Below are 24332 nucleotides of genomic sequence, written 5' to 3' on the forward strand. Positions count from 1 at the left end.
GCACAAATAAAAATCGCACATAAAAAGAGCGCATAAAAACAGGTTTGACTGTATAATATAAAACAAATGTTGAATTTTTTTAATAAACATATTTTCAGTAAATTATAAAAATAGAATTGTAAAAATAATAATAAAAAACAGAAATTAACACTTTCAGCAAGAGTCGCATATAACTCAAAAAGAGCCGCATTTGCACATGTCTGATATACGAAGTCTATTTTTGAAATAAGGTCCGTTTGTGAATAAAAGTGAGAATAATGCGCAATCACGGCAGTATGCATATGCTTCTGCTCCGAGCAAGCTTGGCGCGCGTTTTGACGCCATTTGCAGCCATATCGTCTGTCTGTATGCTGAGCTGTAAAAGTTTAAATTTTAAACTTTAAAATGTTTAAGAAAATTGAGTCTCCCGCCAACTGTGAGATACGATCTGTTATTCGATTGTTGAATGCAAGAAACTTGGCAGCAGCGGAAATTCACTGTCAGATTTGTGAAGTTTACGGTGATAATGCTATGAGTGACAGTAAAGTTTGAAAATGGGTAAGAATGTTCAAGGATGGGCGAGTTAATGTGCATGATGAGCCACGCCCTGGTGGACCTTCTCTGATTTCTGAAGATTTGGTTCGTGATGTGGATAACAAAATTCGAGAGGACCGACGATTCACGATTTCAACGTTATCAATTGAATTTCCACAGATTTCAAGATCAGTTTTGTATACCATTGTTTCGGAGAAACTGAATTATCGAAAATTGTTTTGTCGGTGCATTCCAAGACTGATTTCTGACGATCACAAAACAAAAAAATTGGGCAGTGCTTTATTGTTATGACGCGATACGATCATCCACACAGTCCAGACCTTGCACCCAGTGATTTTCACTTGTTTCGATACTTAAAAGAGTTCCTTGGTGGTCAATATTTCAACGACGAAGAAGAAGTGAAAACTGCAGTCGTGGATTGGGCTTCTTGACAGGCGGCAGATTTCTTTGAAGTCGGAATTCAAAAAGTTGTTGAGCGGTATGACAAATGTTTAAACAAAATGGAAATTATGTAGAAAAGTAGATAAAAGTATGTAGAATATGGAAAAAAATATATTATAACGATATTTACAGTATTTTTCTTCTTATTAAAAAACGGACCTTATTTAAAAAATAGCCCTCGTATATAAAGGAAGGAATATCTAACAAGACAAAAGAAATTTTACAGACCGAAATAGGCCTACTACTTTTGCAAAATTTGGACTATTTGTAATGCAACCCTGAGAGATGAATATGAACACAAATACAAACGCTGATTCTCATTTATATAATGGAATAGAAAAATGAATCAATTATGAAAAATATCCAGCAACGTATTGCTGAACTTTCCTGGCAAAATTTAAAACTTCGGTTGCGCCATCTGTTATGATATTTTATTTTTAATTATTATCAAATGGCAAAATGCTTAATTTTTAGGGTAGGGACTAGTTTAAAAAATTGTAAATGCTAATAACGAGTAAAATTGTCATTAAATCCGACCGTAATGTAGAGTTATAACATACGATTCCTTTTTATATCCCTACGCCCGCAACGTTTAACCACCAAAATTACTAACATCTAATACTCAAACCTCTTTACAAAATTTCAAAAATTTTTGTCCAAAAGCACAGGAGGTATTAAGCTTGAAACAAGGCAAATAAAATTGTGCCCCACGTACTGTACATACAAACTATCATCCACACATACAGAAAATCCTCCAATTTTTTTTATTGCATTTCTCAACGTATCAAGGTGTCCTGAGTCCAAAAATATAAAAATCTAAAGAGGGGGGGTTATTTTTTGACCTATCGCCACAATTTTCCTCTGTTATATGTAACAGAGCCAGTAAAGTAAAAATAAGAAAAAACTACAGTAATTTATTAATGTATTATTGCTATATTTTTATATTCATTGCATTATAATTTTAAAACTTGTCTTGTATACGTAAAGTCTCTTAATGTCTATGGGCCTAATTATAGCTATTTCTTGAATTTAATTCTTTTTCTTAGCATATCTCTGATCACCAATGATCTTCTGATCAAAAATTTACTCACTGATTTATCTCAATCTTTTGATCTACTTTCATACTGTATTTTAAATAGCACAAGGACATGAAATAGAATAGAATTCTGTACTTTATTTTAAGACCATGTGCTATTTAAAATACACTATTATTTCATTATTCGCATTATTTTTTCTTCAACTGAGCCAAGACGTTTCATAGTAAACAAGAATGTGAATACAAGTATATATATGTTTTAAAAAAGCATTGAAAATATTATTATATAAAATATATACATACGACATCTTCAAGTCTATTCCAAACATTAATATTAATTCATTCTTTGTAGAAACATATACGAAATTTACAAATCCCGTTACTGTCAAAACAATAATAACTGCAACTCCAATTTTAGGCCACCTGCGAATAAATATATGATATAATTAACAATTTTATATATAAATGTATGCTTTTAATATACAAATGTATGATGTCAAAAGGTAAAAGTTTTAATATATGATTAGATTATTACAGTTAAATATTCGATTTTATAAATGTATTAGAAACGATAAATTACAATTAGCGCAGAAAAGTCTCTTAGAAAGAGTTATTAACTCAAAATATATAATGAAAGGCGATCCAAGAATCAGGAAGAAATTTAAAAATTTATATCAGTGAATTTCGATCTGAAGGGCGTTCGATTTTCATAAAAAGAATAACACGGGATTTTTTTGAAGTAGAAACATTTTATGCAAATTTACTTAAACCTTTCTTTACTAGGTGGCTCTTTTTAGCGTAAGAAGGTCTTACGTCGCATTAAACAAAGCGATTGTTAATGGCCAAGCGGTCTTCCCGAACACTTGGAATTCGGTCGTTTATTCGCGTCTCGCTCTGACGTGGCGTTTTTCGGGTTTTCTCCAAGTCTGTGACGCCTGAATAGGGGCCAGTTTCCCCTGAAAAGACTTCCCGGAAGGCATTATTTTCCCGCGCGCGTATGGCCATTCCATCTATAAGGCTGGCTAATCGGTCGCATACGCATGCGTCCATATTCTCGTTCTCTCGGAGTACATAGCCTATATGAGCTGCAAACTCCATATAATTCATTCAACAAAGACAAGACAAAATGATTGGTATGAAGAAAAATAAAACACAATTGAAACATTCATAGGGACAAGTCAAGAAAGTGAGCATAAATGAATTGCGAAAGAACATTTCCTCTTTTTCTCACAGTTTACATGGAGGCTACAGCCATAAGTCATGTTTTCTGTATAGCTGCAGATCAAACTTCACGGGTCACAGAGATATCGTTTTAGCAAATAACGCTTCTAGGCACGAAAACGAAACTCCGGACCACAGTTAACACGACGCAACAACAACAATGGAAGATCAATCATCCAGTCTATCCATGCCGCAAAACTCCACTCCAGGACTCCACGTTTTTATTATAAACTAGCAAATGAGCACAGCGATTTGGATGATTTGGTAAATATTGTACGCTTGGATATTAAGTTATTACTATCAACGGTAATCTTCAACAACCATAGTAATTGTTATATAACACATACCCCTTATTGCTGAGAATCATTTTACTGCTTCAAAAGAACGCTTTCAACCTGATCAGTTTTCTGGAACGTTTACAATTTTTAGACTTTTTGAGTCGCATGTTTAAAACAAACTGACTGCTCGTACAAGTTGGTTTTAAACATGCCACTCAAAAAGTCCTAAAATGGCGGCTCCAGTACGCGTGTCCTGACCTTCTTATATAGACCTTGATTTTATATATATAGATAAGTGTCATCTGATAGCAGAAATTGTAAATTAAATTTGCATAAAAAGTATTTACGTGAAAGTAGTTATTTGTAAATAACAGAAATAAGTTATTGTTATTTTAAAATAACTGGCGAAAATAATGACTGTTAGTAGTGCTGGGACTTTTGGATAGACAAGACGTATTTGTCTGTGCTCGCCAGTTCTTCGAAATTTTCGGCGGAAGTTTTAGCGTATGTTTCTGTGCTGGGAACCATTAGATCCGGCAAGTCATCCCAAGAAATTTGGTAGGCAATTTATTTATCTGGGTTGATTAGGAGGGAGTAATTGGGGCTTTAACTTTCGGATTTTCGGTCGAGTCTAGCGGGCGGGAAGTTAAATTATCAGGGAGCAGCACTAAAGGGTTTTATGCAGAATAATGTAATGTACTAGATCTGTAAGTGTGGTGGGGGTAGGTTGATTATTAGCTGAGTTACAGGGGTTTTAATTTCGCCCTATCTCTTAATATGGGATTTTCAAATTTTCGAAATTTTCGTTACTGATGTATTTTCAACGGTCACCAATGGTCCTAACCGTCATCGCAACGGTTTTAACGGCGATTAAAATTTTTTCCGTTGCAGCTGGTCTCGGTTTTCATTGTCATAACGGACTTTTATTTATTCTATTGTTATCTGCTTTTTTCATGTTTTTTCTAAATTTTAACATTGTTTCTGTTTAGTTTCTGTTCATTTAGTGACCGTTCGGGTTCACTTTGGCTAACTTGCTTTCGCGGGATTAGGGGGTCACTGGTAAGGTTAACGGAGTGTCCTGGCCACATACGGTTGGCCACGGTTTTTATGTAATAGTTTAAGTTAGTTGATAACTTTTGTGTATTTTGGGATAGATTTGTAGTCTAGTCTACTGTATATTGGAGTTATTGTCTGGTTCAATGAATTCTGGAAGCAATAACAACACCAGAGATGGTGGTTGAATAGCGGAGGTGTCGCTGGAACCACTTGAACACCACGTTCTGAAGGAAGCCTCTGTTCTATTAGGAAGGTTTATGAAAATCTGGCCAGTTTCCAGAAGGAATGGCCCAAACACTAAAGATAGAGCCAAAATCCGGGATGCGGTCTCAAAACTTTTTAGATGCAGGCACCAACCCTTGAGGAGTCCTGAGGGAACTTAAAAACCAAAGGATCGACTCTAGACCTACATTGGTCACACCAGTAATACAAAGCTATGCCGAGGCCGTAAAGGCCTCGCGCAACCCAGTGTTACCACAAAAAATATTACTAAAACCATGGAGGAAAAAATCAACAAGGAACGGAAGTTGCTTTACTACTGTACCAGCAAGAGGAGAGAGAGGGTATCTCCACTTACTGTACATTAAAGAGATCACTCAGATAATGAAAGAAAAAAATAGAGCCAAACAAACTGGGTATAGGGGTCCGCTCTATTAGAGGGGGTGAGCGGCGATGGGATATGTATCAAAGTTGCCTTGGGTAAGGATGGGGAGAAATTTAAGAGTGCTGTTGAGGTAATTCCAGAACTGGCAACCAAATTCAGGACTAAGGTTGCAGAGGAAACACGTCTGAATGTCATACTGATCAACGTGCCAAATTACATCGAGGAGGAAACTAGCCTATTACAAAAATACTTTACGAGCAAAATCAGATTTGGCCAGAAACAAGTTTACATGATTTTCAACAAAAGTATGAACTCATCACAACCCTTAGAAAGGGCAACGTTAGAGATGGTTGTAGGCATGTGATATTGGGTGTATCAGGAAAATTCTGGTTTCGAGTAAACACGTAGCTCTGGCCTGGGGCAGCGTCAAGGTTGACGACTTTGTTCACATAGTTAGATGTTTCAAGTGCAGTGGCTACAACCGTTTCGCACAAGAGTCTGTCAAGAGCAAACTGGTTTTCCTGAACGTGACGTCACACACGTCACGTAAGTGACGTCATTTGACATGTCGATCATTTCTACCTGTGGTCCAATTGGTTTGAAATGAACTCCGCCGTTGTATGATTTATTGGGGGTGATAGGAATGATTCAGGCGGGTTTGTTGAGCACTAAGCTATAAAACGTAATCACAGCTCTTAATATAATCACGCTTTTTAAAAATAAAAATCTGGCATTTTTGCCATCAGAAAATACGATTATATCGTTTATTTATGTAATTTTTCTCCCTTCTAACGTTTCTTATGTTTACATTACTGTAATTTGATCCAAAAAATGCAAAACATAAACATATCTAGTTTCACTTCCGTTTAAATTATCTCAGGTTTCACTGCCTGGCATCGGCTTCCTTTGTAATTGGAGAGAAGTGGGTTGGAAGTCAAGATCACAATAGTAAATGTTTATTACCTTACAGAAGGGTGGGAATCACACTCATTTTTAATGTAAACAAACAGATAAGTGCTTTATTACAGTGACAATTATCTCAAGTTTCAACGACATCAGTTGCAAAGAAAGCTGAAGTTTAACATCAGCTTTCTTTGTAACTGGAGAAGGAGTAGTAGAATTGGGTGTCAAGATCACAGTAGTAACCGTTTCATTGAATCACCGAATCATTGAAGAGATTCGTTTCATCCTCCCCATTGCTAATACCGACAACGTTCTATTACCCCGAGTTCCCGACAACAACTTTGATTCTGTCGTCTGCACTTTGTCTCTTTTTTTTTCTTCGTTAAGTGTCGCCTAATAAATATTTATTACCTTCTGTAAAGGTAATAAACATTTACTATTGTGACCTTGACTTCCAACCCACTTCTCTCCAATTACAAAGGAAGCCGATGCCAGGCAGTGAAACCTGAGATAATTTAAACGGAAGTGAAACTAGATATGTTTATGTTTTGCATTTTTTGGATCAAATTACAGTAATGTAAACATAAGAAACGTTAGAAGGGAGAAAAATTACATAAATAAACGATATAATCGTATTTTCTGATTGCAAAAATGCCAGATTTTTATTTTTAAAAAGCGCGATTATATTAAGAGCTGTAATTACGTTTTTAGCTTAGTGCTCAACAAAACCCCCCTGAATCATTCCTATCACCCCCAATAAATCATACAACGTGCGAGTCCATTTCAAACCAATTAGACCACAGGTAGAAATGATTGACATGTCAAATGACGTCACGTCACGATGAGGAAAACCATTTTGCCCTTCACACAGTACACATGCGCTTGTTTGTGTGCTGGCCCTTTGGCAAGGTAGCCGTTATGAGCCATTTCACCCGGTTTCGGGCTGTTTTTTGTACAAACGGCTGCTTTCATTTGTTCCCTTCAATGGCATTTGTTTGTTGAGCTCCAAGGCAAGTCAGCCATAATGGGGCTTCTACTGCCTCAAAACAGAGGCAGTTATACTGTATACCACTGTATTTTGGGTATTTGTACTTTTTTGTATTTAATAAATGGCACTCGGCAGGTGCTCTGAGATGTCATATTTTACTCTTTCCTATCACCTTTCTCTTCTCTTCACTCTTCTACTATAACTCGTCATCTTTCCTTTTCCAAGGCTATACCTATTGGTGGTAGCTTTCTAACCCTTTAGTAAATGTAAATGTTAGTAGTGCTGGACGATGACTTCAAGATCACGGATGTTCGATGAATCGATTGATTCGTGCATCGATTCAATCGATGCTTCGATGATTCGATGGTTATCGTATGGCCTTATGGAGACTTCCATAAATTACGTTAAGGCAAGGACTGGGGGTGGCGTGTCTATTCCAGCGTTACAAAACGTTACATGATATGGGATGTTCGTTGTACAGCTTTACATAATTCTATACAACGTCTGGGAATTAATGTTTTCGTAGGAATAATGAACAAAACAATTGAAATAAATAATTTTGCTGCCACTGGTATGCCAATAGCAAAAGTAAAAGCAAGTTAATTGATTTGGACTTTCTAAATTATCTTTTTCCACTGCTACTGTTTGCATACCAATGGCATCATAATTATTGGTTTTAATTCTTTTGTTATCTGAGCAATGTAAATTACTGAATTTACTAACATTAGTGACTTACATGCGCATGTTTTAATGCTGGACGAAACCAAGAGTAATTAAAATCTCTTTCTCCAAGAAGTTATTGTTACAACTCGATCTTCAGTGCTGAGGAAACAAGTGTTTAATTTTCAATATTTGAAAATTTAAATCCGAATAGAAAATTAGTCTGAAAGGTATAGTATTATCAAGGAACTGTATTCTGTTTACGGCCAAGTCTTCATATCAAAGTATCGTAATTATATGCTGTTTCCGAAATTAACTGATATAAATTTTTAGATTAATTCATGGTTGTTTCGATTCATCCTGGGTAATTGAATAAATTTCTTACCTATCGTAGATGAAGAATATCAGTGTTGTAAGAAGAGTTAATTGCATTAATACATTGACAAACCATAAAACACTTATAAACTGTAAATAAAATACATTAAAAAATCATTACTTCTATATTTTTACCAATTCATTATAATAATTAGCAATAATATTTATTTCAAATAAATGTATAATCTGAACATTGATGACGGTATGTGTTTCTGTATATGGTTTATTACTCATAAATGATAGGATATTTTCATTTAACAATTAAATATAATAATGTCAAATTTCATGAAAACTCTGAAGTACGATAAATTTCATAAACATACTTACAACAAAGTAAATTCTTACGAAATTTAGGCCTATAATGATTGATTACAATGATATTTTCAAAAATCTGTTTCATTTTCAATAACTTTTAAATTTATTTTTTAAGGCAGTTCATTTAAACATTTATATAAAAGTGATCCAAAACTTAGGCTAAATTTCTGAATTCATAAACTAATAAATTTTTATCATAAACAAACGCATAAATGCTCAGAATAATGTACTGTGTTTGCTTTGAAGTAAAACATTTTATGCAATGGTTGGTTACAATTATTTTTGTTGAATGCCGTTAATTTTTTATGGAATAGTCTTGAAAATTTTTCTTTTGGATTCTTTTCTCTTGCTCACCAATGAACGAAGCCACTGAGCACTGGTAGTTGGTGGCGGGTTTGCACCTGACCAGGGAGTGTCACGTGTATTTTCTTCATTTGTAAACCTCAATAGGAGCCAAATTTTCATAGAAGGTCCACCAGGAGGCACCCCCTCCTTTTTTGTAGCAAACTCATAACATGTGTTGTCTTAGTCTATCACTCCATTATTTTTCAATTACTTTTGTAATACGTTCTTCACGCTTTAATCTTTATCTTTACAGGCCGAAATTGTAACTAAAATTTGCATAAAATATTCGCACTTTCTCTTGTCTTTTAATTAGAGTCGAAATTCACTAAGATATGAATTTTTAAAGTTGTGCCTGACTTTCGGATCACATTATTTTTTTATACTGAACGATGATTGTTGAGGTGAATGAATGATTATCCCCATTTTAATTTAATTTAATTTTAAATAAATTGAAAGAATATAATAATATAACCGCATTAATTTTCTAGAATAATTAATACTCACATCTATATCATCGTCATAAAAATTGCGATAATGTAGAATAAATTGCCACCATGCACTTTCTGCCTTTAATTTTTCATTTTGAACGATGTTCCAGTGTGGACCGTCAACCAACAGTGGCAAAATAATAGCAAAAGCCAGATGAACACACACAGGGAAAATCAATCTTCAAAAATCAAAAAAAAATATTATTTTTATTGCCTCCCATAGAAAAAAAGGAAGTAGGATTACAAATTAAATGGAAACAAAATCGAATATGTATACTTCATCATTTGATGCACAACCTTCGTAAATACGAAGCAAAACTAAAAAAACATTATCGTTAAGACCTTTACGTTTCTTTTTTATTTTCATATGATGAAATATATCGTCTTTTTATAAATTCAAATTATAGTTTTGGAATGGTTTAAAAATAATTCAAAGAAACATTACTAACAATTTTGATTTTTGTAAATTTTTTGTTTGATGATTATATAATCAATAGCGCATCTATTGTACTGTCTTTTGACTTAAATTGTATTGTTTAGGAGAGATGCGATAATTTTTACATTATAATGACATTATTTTATATGCAAGTAAAAATTTTGTATATAATAGAAACGAATACAATAAGTCTTATTATTTTTTAAAACTAGGTGATTTAAAATAGGGGTTACTGTGTTTGGACCGAAGGTTAAAGGAAAATTTCCGGATGCAACAAATAAATTAATTACGTTATTGTCTGTATCGTTGCAGTTATTTTGTGCAGTTTTACTTCGAAACAAGTTATCTTGATTTATAAATCAATCTAAATCCTTTTACGATGAAAGATGTTCTCTATTAAATACGTAATACGCAACAGACATTTCGAGATATTCCTTGAAAAGAGTAACAATACGAAATCACTAATTACTATATTCTCTCTTATAATTCTGTATTCATTGAGATGTTTATCTTATTAATTTCAAGCATACATATTTCTCAATATTGTCCTATACATTTTAAGTTTGATATCACAGATCATTTATGTCCATAGCCTTTGGCTACTTTCCAAAGTCACGCTTAATTAGGCTAAATTTCTGATCATTTAATCATGCAATCTTAGGAATCACGAAAACTCATTAATATTGTTATTTTAAAACCATACTATCTCATCATTTAACTGATGATATTATGGCATATGCTCATACCTTATCTAGAATTACGAGAGTGATCTATTGTTTCTTTGGAGTAGAGTAACTCGCAAATAACTGCATAACGTAGACACCTCGGATTATAAATAAACTACATCAACTGCAATAAGTAGAAAATTCCCACTAAATACACTTTGTTAATACTTTCGGCGCAAGTTTGTTTTAGTCATGAACTCATTGTATTTTCTAAATATAATCCGAAAAATTAACAGGGAAGCAATATAAAAACCCAGGATTTTCGTATTACACAACGCAAATGTGCTAACTGGTCTACAGTGCGTAAGTCACTAATGAGACTTTCACTGACAAACTTTTCTGGTGTGTAATAATGAAGTCTAACAGTAGGTTAAACAAATCACAATTCTGCATAGATCAATCAAGCATAAAACAAGTTTACTGTATTTGTATGCAAAACGATTGTTGATATTTTACAAATAAAAACTCGTTAAATGAATTAAGATAATTTATAATATAATTATTCGCATTAACATACTCACTAAAAACAAAGTAAATACAACCTGATATATCGCTTTACGATGTAGGTGAAATAATTGAGTATGGAATTCGATTCTTCACTCTTTCTCAAGTAGAATGACAAAAATCCGCTGAATAAAATAAAAATAAATTAATTAACAAAAATTGATAAGCAAATTACGACAAATTAAAACTCATTCTGTATATTCATCAATAAATAATATTTCTCTTGCATAGATACCAATAGATCGAGTATTATAACTAGTTGTAAATTTTGAAATTAGAATTAGATTTTAAAAAATCATTAATTAAAAATGACAAATACACAATGATATGATATATATTATGTCACGATTAGTTTATATCAATGTTGTATTTAATTTTTCAAACTTTTTTCAATTTTGTAATTTCTCTTTCTCCTGCGAAGAATTGAAAGTTAATCTCGAAAAGGAGTTAGATAGATGAGCAGCATGACTCTGTTGTTAACAGTAAAAGTACGATGTGCAGTGGCAAGACACTACTAGAATTGAGAGTTTTGTGACAATAAATAATTGTTTGTACAAATTATGTTTCATTGATGTTATATCTGAACGAAGACGATTGATAGAATAATACAATACAATACAAGAGCGATCTGCTTAGGTGAATACCCACCAGGAGATTGCTGTGGTAGATGCCTTCGATTGTTTTACATATAGTGTTTCAAGTTCCAACCACGATCGCCTATATTTTACGCCGCCGTATCTCATCAAACCAAATACATCGATAAACTCAAAAGAAATTCAATGAAGTCTTAACTAATATACTAATGCAATTGATTTTCTGCTAAACCGGTGGAAATTTACAGAATTTCTGCTTATTACTAAGATACTTTCCTTTGATAAATTGCACAAAACTAATTTAATTTAAGGTATGATTTTAATAAGCAATTCGATAAAATTATATTATTTTCATAGAAATGTTCATATTATATTTTATTATTGTTTCCAGATTAATTTAAACTTACCTCATGATAAAAAATGTATCAGTTATTGTGAGTGATTGTGAAGCAATTTCTATTCCAGGATTATCATAAATATTTGCAACGTTCAATATGTTTTCTGAAAAACAAGAATAATAAATTAGTTTATCAGGATTATCATATCGGAGTATAATTTTGGCATTGTTAGAAAAATTAAACTTTTTAAATGTGAAATGGAAACACCACAAAGAAATGCACTTAGCCACATGCAGATTGCAAAACCGCTAGAGGTAACAGAGATTTGAAAATGATTCAGTTTGCGTTTGTATTGAGTCATGTGATACCCAGTTTTGGGCTATAAGACTAGCAGCCGGCTGGGCCGTAAATGCTATCGTAAATACTTCTCCGATCGCATTTACGGTGAGCGGTGAGCAGCAACCGAACGTTCGAAGAACCATAGAAAATGTCTCGGAGACCACCATTTAACGACTGGAGAAAGAGAATTTATCCTGGAGCTGCGCGACCTCGGTTTATCGATGCATTCAGTTATATCGCGTGTTGAGCACGACGTGGGTACCATCCAAGGATTGTGGCGCGATGGACGTAGGGACATCTGCCAACACGCCGAAGAAGTAAAAAAAAATTTAAATATATAATTTTGATGCAAAGAGAGAAAAATAAGAAACGCGTGCTCATGATATATGTACGAATGGTCAAGCCGCCCAGGAGGACCTAACCATGTGATAACTTCCAACAGAGGAGCCGGATGGCCAAGCTGTCAAGGTGGTAGCCTATTGCTTCAGGGTACTGGAGATCGAATGCGGACGGGTCGAAAAATTACCAGGAATGTTTCAGGAATGGGCCGACCCGAGATATCGGACCCTGTCCCTCACCACCAGGCCGTCCCATTGTCTGTCTGGCCGAACCCATAATGGTCTTGACAAAAGAGGTTCTTTAGTGCTCACAAGGCGGAAAAAATTTAAAGAAAATCTCCCTAATGTGTATTTTCAGGGACAGAAATCCCTGACGTTTTGAGTTTTCTGAATTTTTTATAACGTTTTTTATGTCCTTTTTACATTTTGCTTTTCTATAAGAAGTCTACTAAAACATCATACGCCATTGTGCGTGGCTAATGTAGCTTTATTGTATTAAATATTTTTTAAAATAAATTTTTTGAATATTTTCAGAATGTATGATATTGAAATATGGTTGAATATTTATATTTATTCTTTTATACGTGAAAATTTTTATCTTATTTTATAAAACTTTTTTACGTACCTGACGTAGTGAGCTTTATAGTTATGTAAACGAAAACGTGACCGAATATAATTGTACAAATTGTAAAGAATTTAATGCCGAAAATGAATCTCGTTTTGTCATTAAAATCGGTATTGGTTAATTTTTTCACAGAAGCACAAATAGAAACAGAGTATAAAATCTTCAGATAATCATCTGAAAAGATAGAAATATAATTTATCAATTAAAACAATAAAAACTTTCAAAAACATAATATACCAAAAAAGTATTAAGTTTTATAAATAGGTGCATACAGGTGTTACTACACTCAAAGAAATTCTCTCGTGTGTACTTTATTTCAGAAATTAAAACTGATAGAAAAACTACGTTTCTATATGCAAATTATGAAGAGATAAAGAGGAATTAAATGAAAAAGAAATTCGGTTTAATTTCAGATACGTATACTGTCATGGCCGCACAGTGGGGACCCACGTTCAAACCTAACCTAACCTATTGTAATAAATTACCCCTATTCTAATAATTTGGTTGGCAATAATTATGGTAATTTATTAGAATAGGTTAGGTTAGGTTAGAACGTGCGTCCCCACTGTTTCAGAGACGAGCCGCCATGTTCGCTACCATAGGTAACATTAACCGGCGAATGAAGTGAACTTCCGCATGCATATAAACTAAATTTAATTATTTTTTTAGAGAATTAAGTAAATATATTTATAATAATTTATTAAATAGTAGACAAGGAATAAAAATATCAACTTCAACTTTATTTATTCTGTATTTTATAATAAAATGATTATTAAGCAACAATTATTTATTAGAACATGCAATTTGTAGTATGTTACATTACTCTCAATTATTATGAAATATTAATTTGAATTCATTACACTACACCTTTTGTGTTGCCGAGATAGTTTTGCAATAAAAACTATCTCGGCAATACAAAAGGTGTAGTGTGATGAATTAATTATTTGCTGAGCAGATTCTGTTTAATTAATTTGAAAGACTGAAAGTTTTAATTTCAATTACTTTAAAATTTAAAGTAAAAAAATATAGTATGTTTTTAGTCCACAAACAATATTATAACATTTATTCTGTTCAATATATCTGTTAAACTAATATTTGTTATTCTGTTTAATAAGTTACTCAATGTTATTATACAACCAGTCGGAAAACCAATACTTTAACACAAACAGTCCATAGACTAGTACTGATCCACGTTTTAATGTAATTTAAACAGAGTTAATTAAAACCACTTTAATGATGCATACTGCAAAAATTTTATAATATGTGTTAAATATTAAAGCTGTTTATATACTGCAGTTTTGTTTTCATCTAACAACATAAAATATTTAAAAGAAATCCCTATTAGTAACCCGATACTGTATTTTCAATTTTACTAAAACTGTTACTTTAGTAAATGCAATATGTTCACACTGAATGACAGGAAATGCAAAAAATAGCATTATTTGTATCAAAAGCAATAATAATTATAAAATATGCACTAAATTTCAGTTGAATCTTTCTTATCGAATATATTTAAGCAATCTTTTATGGCCGTTGTTCTTGATAAAGGAAAACATCAACTAGAAGAGGAAGATAATTTTCTGTAGTCTTCTAAGCAAGTTATCATTTATTATATGTAATATTACAAATATCACACAGCAGATATTTTAAGAATAATTAATGAATATTAATAATAGTTTAATTGATATAAATAAGATGTTTTTGAAAAATAAATAATTAGTGAATATTTATTATGATAATATCATGTGGTTCATGTAATAAATATATTTTTTAGATTGAATAAAGCAATGAATAATGTCTTAAACACTCTTGTTAAACCAAAGCTGCACTTATTTGGAGGTGATTCTCTTTCTCTTGGTGTTTTTCTTCTTAATTGCAGACGGGGTGAAGGATTTTGAACATCAAAAAGACTTGGATTTGCATTTCATTTCAATAATTTTCTTTCATTTGCTCATTTAAGTTCAAATTGTGACTCTTTAAAATGTATCTAATAAATTTAGTTACATCACATTACATAGGTTATTTTAAATACTTTGTAAATTTATATTTTCAACATTATTTTATCGACTAACCTGAGACAGCCTCGAATTCTCAGTTAGTTTCATTTATCTCTGCTGCAATATTGACGCCATTTAGCTCTTCTGGATTTGTTAGCGGGAAAACGAATCATTTTAGACCTTTGGCTGTCGAATTTTTACAATTCGGTACTGAACACCAAACCGTTAATATATATAACAGGAAATCTAACAAATTAAGATCGAAAGAAACAAACAATCCGCTTCGCTGTAGAAACAGCGTAAACATAATCTCAAAAGCATTAACATGGCGACTGCCGCGATGCATTCTTCAGCAACGCAACTGTCTGATGGCTTCTTAGGTCATCAGACAGTTCAGCAATTACAGCCATTTCAAGTGTTAATATCAGGAACCATTTGTCTCTTAAGGCACACAAAGCAATTTGAGAATTTAAGTAGTTTTGCATTAAATGTCAATTCCTAACTTGCGTAGATTTTGGTTGCTATAAATAGGTAAGCAGAAGATTTCATGCTTATTTTCACAGTGGTTTATGTTTCCAAACTTTTTACAAAACGAATTTTTTATTTTCGTTGCATGTAAATTTTCTTTTTTTTTGGCATTTAACTACTGTTTATCTGTCAGGATTTACTTATTGCAACGGACTTTTGTTATCAGTCGATTTCTATAATAAAGCATACAAAAAATTATAGTAATGATACAAATGCCAGAAAACATGAATGTTGATATCAATATTTTTCTGAGGGGTAATAAATAAACAAAAATATATATATATATTTTTATCTGCCCTCTCCATTACTACCATTCATCAGAAATTAAGATAATCCCTTTTTCTAATAATGCCATCAGACCATCACATAAAGCCATTTGATTGAAGGGCCAGGCAGAGTGTCATGCGCTCCTGAAGGAAAATACATATCGAAGTCCTATAACAAATTAAATCATTATATTAAAGAAAATGAAGTAAATGAAAACTAAACATTATATAGATATCCTGCAATTTTTCGATGGTCAGGCAATTAGGTCCCTTTGCCCTATTTGTGTTCTTTCTCTTCACACACTGTCCTCTGCAGAAAAGCTTCTGAACTGATGATCTCTTCATATTCAACCATAAATAAATTTAATAAGCATAGTAAAATTAGCAAATTTTGTTAAGCAAAAAACTGTCTTCAACGGTTAAAAATCACTATTAAAATCATGCGTGAAACAAAAGTGCATCTTTTAAGTCAATTGTAATCGTTTACTCAGAAGACAATAATATTGAAGGCTATAATAATATAGAGTTATCCGATCAAAATAATATAGAGTTATCCGATCATTCTTTGCAGTGACTGCGAAGAATCGTTGAAATCTGACGTCATCAATGGCCGCTTTCCTTCCCCAACGTTACCAGTTGTATCGTCCGATTACACCTACCCCCTTAAAGTACTACTTAATGCTTGAAAGGCCACAAAATTACTTCTCTTAATTTTAGATACGTGAACAAATTATTGAAAATGTTGTAAGAGGACAGAGAAATCTGGAAAAATTTTCATAATTTTTTTCTCTGACAGTTAACATTTATGTCTATCACATCTGACGTTGTGCGTATATTCATCATAACTTTCTTCCTTTGGATCAACCAGACACGGAGGGAATATGATCACTGAATATTGTAGTTGGTTGGGAGTTCGAGTCTCACTAAAGTGCTGTTTCAGTGCAATTTCAGTGTTTGCTTCGCATATCTAACACACAGTCACAGCCAGTTCCTCGCAGAAAGCACTCCCGAAAGACATTCCCATGGCAAATTACACGTGTTGCGCTGCTTTCTTCTATTAATCAAATACAGTTACTTCGATTAGTATTCAAATTCAGTGTTTGTCATTGAAATTTTTGAATTGTTCTGTATACATACGACAGAGATTCTCAACATGCGGTGCGTGCCTCCATTGAGAGATGCGAGTTCCTTTCTACTAATGATCAATATTATTGCTTATTTCTAACTACAGCTGCAGTTGCTTGATATTCTGTCCACTAGTTTCAATACAACACAGTATTAAAAACACTTAAGTTCAGTGTTTATCTGATTATCTCATTAGCATGATTACATTTTAAGCTGTATAATCATTAAAATTTGATTCCATTTAACGATATCTGATACTTCGCTTTTGTTTTACGTCATATATGAATTTGTTCTATGGATAGAATAAAATACACTCTAAGAACTATGGTTCAGTATGCTTATTCTATAAAAATGTTATAATTTAGTTACTTCTTAGCGTATAAATAGAAATATTAAGATCAATATTTAATATTGTTTCATAGCAGTTCTGATAATCATACATTTCGTTGATAATCACAAGTCGAATGTCTACTTATTCACTGCATAAGAATTCTATTGAAATGGATTGCACTGATAATAAAATGCAACACATCACCCGAGTGATATCCCAAGAAGAGTGGACTTTCTATGGGAGAATGGCCCTATTTATATGTTTAATACGTTAAGAAAACCGGGAAAACTACACTTGGCCAGTACGTTGGTGAGGCGCAAACCCACGCTCAAGTACCAGGGTTTAGTGGTTTTTCCCCATCTCGTAAATTATATACCGTATTTAATAAATTCAAATAATAAAAATAATGCTGTATTTTAAGATTATTTAATCTATTATATAGGAAAAACTTGAAATTATAACAAATAAAAAGTCTCTTGAAGTATAAAATTAATTAATATAAATTACTAAAATTTGGAAACAATGAAAAAATAAGATTGTTTCGAAATTAATTAAGATGTTTTAAATATAAAAAAAATTAATGTTTAATTTCTTACATTTTTCTTTGTTCACAGAAATGAAAAATTCAAAGAATATGTCCAATATGGTTCCAAGAAGAACCCAAACGATGAAAAAACCAAACGCACCTCTGCAAAGAAAATAGTTATACTTTGAATATTAAACTTTAAAAACTGTAAAAATAATTACATTTTATATCAATTTCAACTTTAGGTTTTTTGTAATTTTATATGACATGAACTATTTACTTCTTATTGAATATTCCAATAAAAAATAAAAAAGTTTAAAGATTATAGAAATTCATAATTCCTTAATATTATATAATAAGTGATTTATTTAAAATATTTTTCATTAATTTTTGTTATATTTTGGTAGAAAAGAATTTTATGAATTCGTATCGCAAATTTGTTTTTCTCTGTTTCCTAGCTTTGTTCAGCTCGAAGCAGGTGTCATTCGTATGTCTCGTGGTATTATTAGTTGTAATTCATCTCATTGAGCAACAAGAAATTCAAAATAATAACGGCGTTTCGAGTCTCGAGTAAAGATCTTATTCGTAAATGCAAATTTACTAATCGAATCTCACCTCTTTCAAATGGATTTTTATAATATAAAAAATGTAACGGTTTAAAATTCTAACGAACACGTCTGGGAATTTGAAACTTAATGAGTACCTGGCTAGTGAAATTTATGAGCTCGTCCTGACGTGGATGCTGAACTAGTTTTTACATAATAGAAACGAGAATATTCTTGAGAAAAGATAACCATTTACAGAAAAGCTGAACAATTAAAACAACAGTTGGGACACCATACTTCATTCAAAGAAAAATTAATGGAAAATGGCGAAATTTTACATTAAACAGTCAATTCAATTTTCTAAACGAACTCAATTCTTTAAGCCCATACAAGACGTGCCAATGTCTTTGAAACATTTCTCGAACTACTGTTAATTAACATGTGTACGAAAATTGTATTGTTGATAGTCCGATAAGCCATATTTGCTTATAAATCACAAATCATCATAAATCGTTTTAAAAACAGTGTTTTAATGTCAAAAAAATATATTTAATTTTTTATTTTTGTGTAACAAATATTTTGCACTCCATACAATTAGGAAGACAAGAAACGTTCTCGAGCTCTTGAGGAGCTTCCTTAAACTATATTGTTCACAAAACACGATGTAAAATGTATTGTTAAGAAAATATTTGACGAGATAAAATGCAGTGTTTTTAGAACAATAGAGTTATGTTATTGACATTATAATATTTATATATAAATAAAATAACTTACAAACAGATTTTTTGACTGTATGAAATTTCGATTCTTTCATATTTTTCTTTACAGAAATCTACTTTTGCCTGAAGCGGGAAAGAAGTAACTAAAATAGAAAATGAAAATTTGTATAAAATGTATTTTTATTTAAACTGGACATTTATAAACATATTATTTATAAATTTCGTTTACATTGCTAATTACTCTAAAATCACCAAAACAAAATAAATGTGAAAACATAAAATACCGTCAGGTAAAATAAATATAAATAATATTAAATATATATCAGTTATTCTCTTACAGTCAAACCTCGATACAGATTCCGCCTGTAGTGTCATATTCGCAAAGCTTGAGAAGTACTTGTAAAGGCATTGAAAAACAGTGTTTCATTTTTCCCTTTTGTATGTGCTCACAGGACTATTTTTCTGTAACCATAATGGATTCTGTCCAGCCCACAATAGATGTAGATGAGGTTGCAGATATATGATATATCCTGGAAGATTACTCATAAGATATTCTACGGTTTCTGACTTGTGCTCCAACTCTGGTTTTTCAGAAGGACAGAATGACTTTTTGTTTCATAATGTTATATAAATATCGTTCAATATCTATGAATTACTGAATGTAAACTATTGAATTTCAAACGATCATTTAAATCAGTATATAATATAAATTCTGACTCGCAAACAGAAACAAGTACAGTCAAACCTGTTTTTATGCGGTGGATAGGGACCGCATTAAAAAAACGCATAAAAAAATCGCACGAAACTTCACGAATGGCTGTAAAAAATAGTTTTCGCAACACAATTAAAAAATATTTTTTATGCAGTCAACAGGGACCGCATAAAAAAGTCTCACATAGAAAATAACTCAAAACCGTACGAAATAGAATTTATTGACAACAGATGTCAGCACTTGACTGCATCGTCTGGTCTATCGTCTGTTTTACATATTTTTGTCCAGGTGGTGTTTTGTTGACTTAAAAAGTAAATTATTTCATTTTTCGCATATTCATGCAATAATATTACTATAATAAGTGCATTTATGCTATAATAAGTTTATTTAGCTATAATAAGTCAACGTTAGACATGTCGAATCGCACGAGACTAGTCGCCAACTATACTGCACAAATAAAAAATCGCACAAAAAAAACCGCACAAATTAAAAATTCGCATAAAAAATCGCACAAATAAAAAATCGCACAAAAAAGACCGCATAAAAACAGGTTTGACTGTATATACATCTAGGGCCGTCCGAAATCCAATTTTTATGAGCAATTCCTCGAAGAGTTTTAATGATAGTATGTCTTCTCCTGCCCTTTATCTGCCAGCCGGTCCCATTAGGGATCTGGTCATTTACGAAATTTCGCTATTCAGAAGCGCGCTAGATCGAGATTCGAATATAGGAGTTATGAAAATTGTTTAAATTAATAATAATGTACACAACAGTTATAAAATTAATGTGTTCTTATAGCGTTTGACTAAAAATAGTCGTGTGTCACGGATTTATTTAATTGAAAAATAACCTTTAAATAACTTACGCCATTGGAAAATATTATCTAAATCCTTTTCGCTACATAGGGTCGGAATACATAAGTCAAGTCGCAAGAATACATCTCTAGCTTGTAAGAGTTCTGCGAACTCATTCACTCCGAAAGGTTTCTGAAAAAATTAAATTAAACAAATTAAATTTAATTTCGTGTTGCATTACACACCCGTATACAAATTCTAAAGCTAATGTATAATATAATATATAAACTTGATTTACTGAAATTTCTAAGAAAGCACGTTAATCGCGATTCATTGCAAATTATTCATACTGTGATTTTTCCAAATTGACGACAATTAATGGTCCACTGAAATACAGAAAACTAATACATAGGCGATTTGTCAAGGTAACATTTCCAGGAAAGAGTTTCGACAGAAAATTAATCTCTTGAGATGTGAAACACATGAAGATATCCTGGGAAACTTCACCTGTTTAGCCTAACGCGAGGAGCAAACTCGTGACTGCCTGTATTCTCTGATTTTATCCGCTTTGCTACTGTGGATACTGAATAAGTTCGTACTATAGTTACTTCGGTACAACTAGTAAAGTAAATTTATGCTTATAGACTATCCTTCGTTTATAAAGTTTTTTCTGATATTTTTCCTTTTTGAATAAATCAAAGAAGAAAATAATGGAAATAAAGAAATTTCAAGAAGTGCTATTATGCCATCTGTTTCTTTCTGTGACTGTTCTTGTACTCATCTTGGTACCAAGTTTAATACGCGTTATATATACCAACTACTCCAATTCTACAGTTGTGTCTTTCTCGAAAATACAAATTCTAGATATATTAAGCCTCTAGTATTTAATGATTTGTTCACAATTATACTTCTTTTATATTAATTGGTAGTTTCCTTTCAGTTATTTTTTCTTAAAATTTAATATTAATATTTTTTTCATTTCTGTGGGTCTACTACGAAAAATTACGAATAAATATCAGTCACTAAAATGTGTCCTTCTAATAATATTTTGATTTTTATAAATTTTATCAAAAGCTCGCAACTGAACATTAGAAATAAGTAATTTCTACACGGCTTATTTCATAATTTTTACATAATATACTGTACATGAAGTAGTGTATAATGTATATGATGCAAACTGACATACAGTAGAGAGTCGTTAATCCGAACCCCGGTAATCCGAATCGTCGGTTATCCGAGCAATTTTCAGTCAGACTGTGTCTTGCTGAATCGAACGTTTTTGATACTAGATTTACTTCTAAAGTATAATTTTTTATGTTTTTATATTTTTCAATATATTTATTTTGTTTGTACAAAATAAAGAAATAATTTTTAACGATACAATAGCCTTGATTATTATAAAAATTTTCGTTAGGCTTAAGATCGACGAAAATTCAACACGAAGCGACACGCAACGGAGAAAAATTTAAACATCGGACAGGTTAATATATTTTTTCGTACATAATCGGTTATCCGAACAAATCACTAATCCGAACAACCCCAGTCCCCAATTGATTCGGATAAACGACTCGCTACTGTAATTAGATGACATCTGATATTCGATTTATACTGAATGTCAGCAGGTACAAGAGTACAGGAAATCTTTCCTGAAAATGGTTATTGTCCGGATAAGATCGATACAAACGAACACAATGCAATTAATAAAGTACTAGTAAACGAGATAAGTTTATATTTAGATAAGGACACAAAGGCATATTAACTGAATACAATGCAATTATGCAGTCATTTGGCTAAAAATTTATTTCGCTATTGGAGGTAAGCTAATTATGTCAAGTTGTATTAATCGAATCAAACGAGTGCCATCTTGAACGTCTACAGAAAAAGGCACTACAGGGTGTAAGAAGCTCCAAAATTCTAATCCGGACTGTATTAATTGCCGGTAGGCAGATTTTCACCGATGCACATACCTGGTCTTCTACTACCATTCTAGCTCTGTGAATGCTTCGTGTTTCTATGAAATGCACATTGTACATCTGGCATTCCCTTGCTGCTCACCCGATTATGTCAGAGAAGTTAGTGAATTGACATTTTAAACACCAGAAATTAGACATTAATAATATTATTTTATAACAGCTTTAATTTCAAATATTTTTATTGAACACACTTTTTAATTTTTGGTACCTTTTACTCTGTAGGCACTAAAAGGACCCGTTTTACATACTCATCATGGGTTTGGTCAAAATATTTGAATATTTTCAAGGTAAATTTTAAAAAGTTTCAAAGTGGCGCTTATTGTGTACTGGCGTAATTAGCTTAACGAAATAACAAATGTGAAGTGATCAATGTTTTCGGCGAATTCATTACTCACGTTATATCAGGTATGCATCGAACTTGTTCAGTGCAATGCCCATTTTGAAGGGCTCTCTACAGAATCTACTGTAGCAGAGATGGGCAAGCAAGAGTTCAGTGGGAGCCAAAATGTAGGTTTTGCAAAATGCATGGGAGCCGCAGTTCTGTACTGTCGTGGCGAATAGTATGGTAAGGCTAAAAAGGATAGCACTTTCAGCAAGAGCCGCATGCGCCTCTCGGAGCCACATTTGCCCATGCCTGTACTATAGTGACATATTCGCAGTATCGACATACATAATATGAAGCATACAGTACTAATACATAAATATATATTTTAAAATAAAATACTTACAAGTACATATTTAGCTAATTTTGTCAATCCATTACTTTCTTCGAGTTCTTTCATAATATTGTATTTAAAAGGATGCAGTCGTATATTTACAGCACAATACCGTCCTCGAATTGTGCTAGCATTTCTAAGCGATTTTCTTGTTTTTGTCTCATCAGCTTCAAGATTCAGGCACTGGTCGTAGTCACCTTTAAACCATAAAGTTCCACTAAATAATCCAGACGCTTTTCCAATTAAATCAATCACTAGAAAGTCAAAGTAAAATTTTATTAATAATCCATTTATAATCATTTACAATTCTCAGTTTACTATCAATTGTACAGTGGATTATAGGAATGCTTCTGTGATTTTTTTCTGAAGAGAAAAGTCGAAGTCGAGATCAAAATAGAAAATTGGAAAAAATCTGATAAAGAAACGATATAAATCGAAAAGAAAATAACAATACAGTGAACCATAAATACACATTAAAAATTTATAACTTTACGCATGTTTAGTTATAAATTAGCTTCATGCCAATAGCACTGAAGAAAACGAAAACGAAATTGTGAGAACCCGAACTAGTTCAATTCAGCTAATTAAGAACTCGATTTAGTATTATAAATGTTATTTTGTGCAAACTGTAACGAAAGAAGGTTCCAAGTTATAGATATCCATAAGGAACTTCGGTACTTTTCCCACGAATTGTACTTGAGATTGAAATAGGAACAAACTCGCGAATTAGAGCAATCGAAAACCTCACCAGAAATGACATTGGAATGCTGGGGAAAGGGCGTCAAATAAACGAGTAGGGAACAGATGTCGCAGGGTGGCCTGTCAACAAAATCGTGTGTACTTACTCTCGCCATGCTCTATTTCCAACCCTTTTCGACCTCCCGCCATTCACCGGATTTTAGACGCTTCGAACTAACGAACATTCGATTGTAAACTGTACATTCAGAACTTTTAGATT

The 24332-nt window shown here is 32.4% G+C and overlaps 1 protein-coding gene across 1 annotated transcript in view; it reads right to left on the reverse strand.

Annotated features, from left to right (window-relative positions):
• Positions 1–9375: 9375 nt before the first annotated feature.
• LOC136981644 (nose resistant to fluoxetine protein 6-like) overlaps positions 9376–24332 on the reverse strand; it is a 36133-nt gene continuing 21176 nt past the window's right edge. The window contains exons 2-7 of the mRNA XM_067277976.1: positions 23387–23628; positions 20757–20877; positions 19235–19322; positions 17986–18077; positions 13143–13316; positions 9376–9423 (exon numbers count right to left, since the gene is read on the reverse strand). Coding sequence (XP_067134077.1) covers positions 9419–9423; positions 13143–13316; positions 17986–18077; positions 19235–19322; positions 20757–20877; positions 23387–23628 — 722 coding nt within the window. The 3' untranslated portion in view covers positions 9376–9418. The remainder of the gene's footprint in view (positions 9424–13142; positions 13317–17985; positions 18078–19234; positions 19323–20756; positions 20878–23386; positions 23629–24332) is intronic.

The sequence above is a fragment of the Centruroides vittatus genome, unplaced genomic scaffold (genome assembly GCF_030686945.1).
Source record: "Centruroides vittatus isolate TY-2023 unplaced genomic scaffold, ASM3068694v2 contig_786, whole genome shotgun sequence".
NCBI lineage: Eukaryota > Metazoa > Arthropoda > Arachnida > Scorpiones > Buthidae > Centruroides > Centruroides vittatus.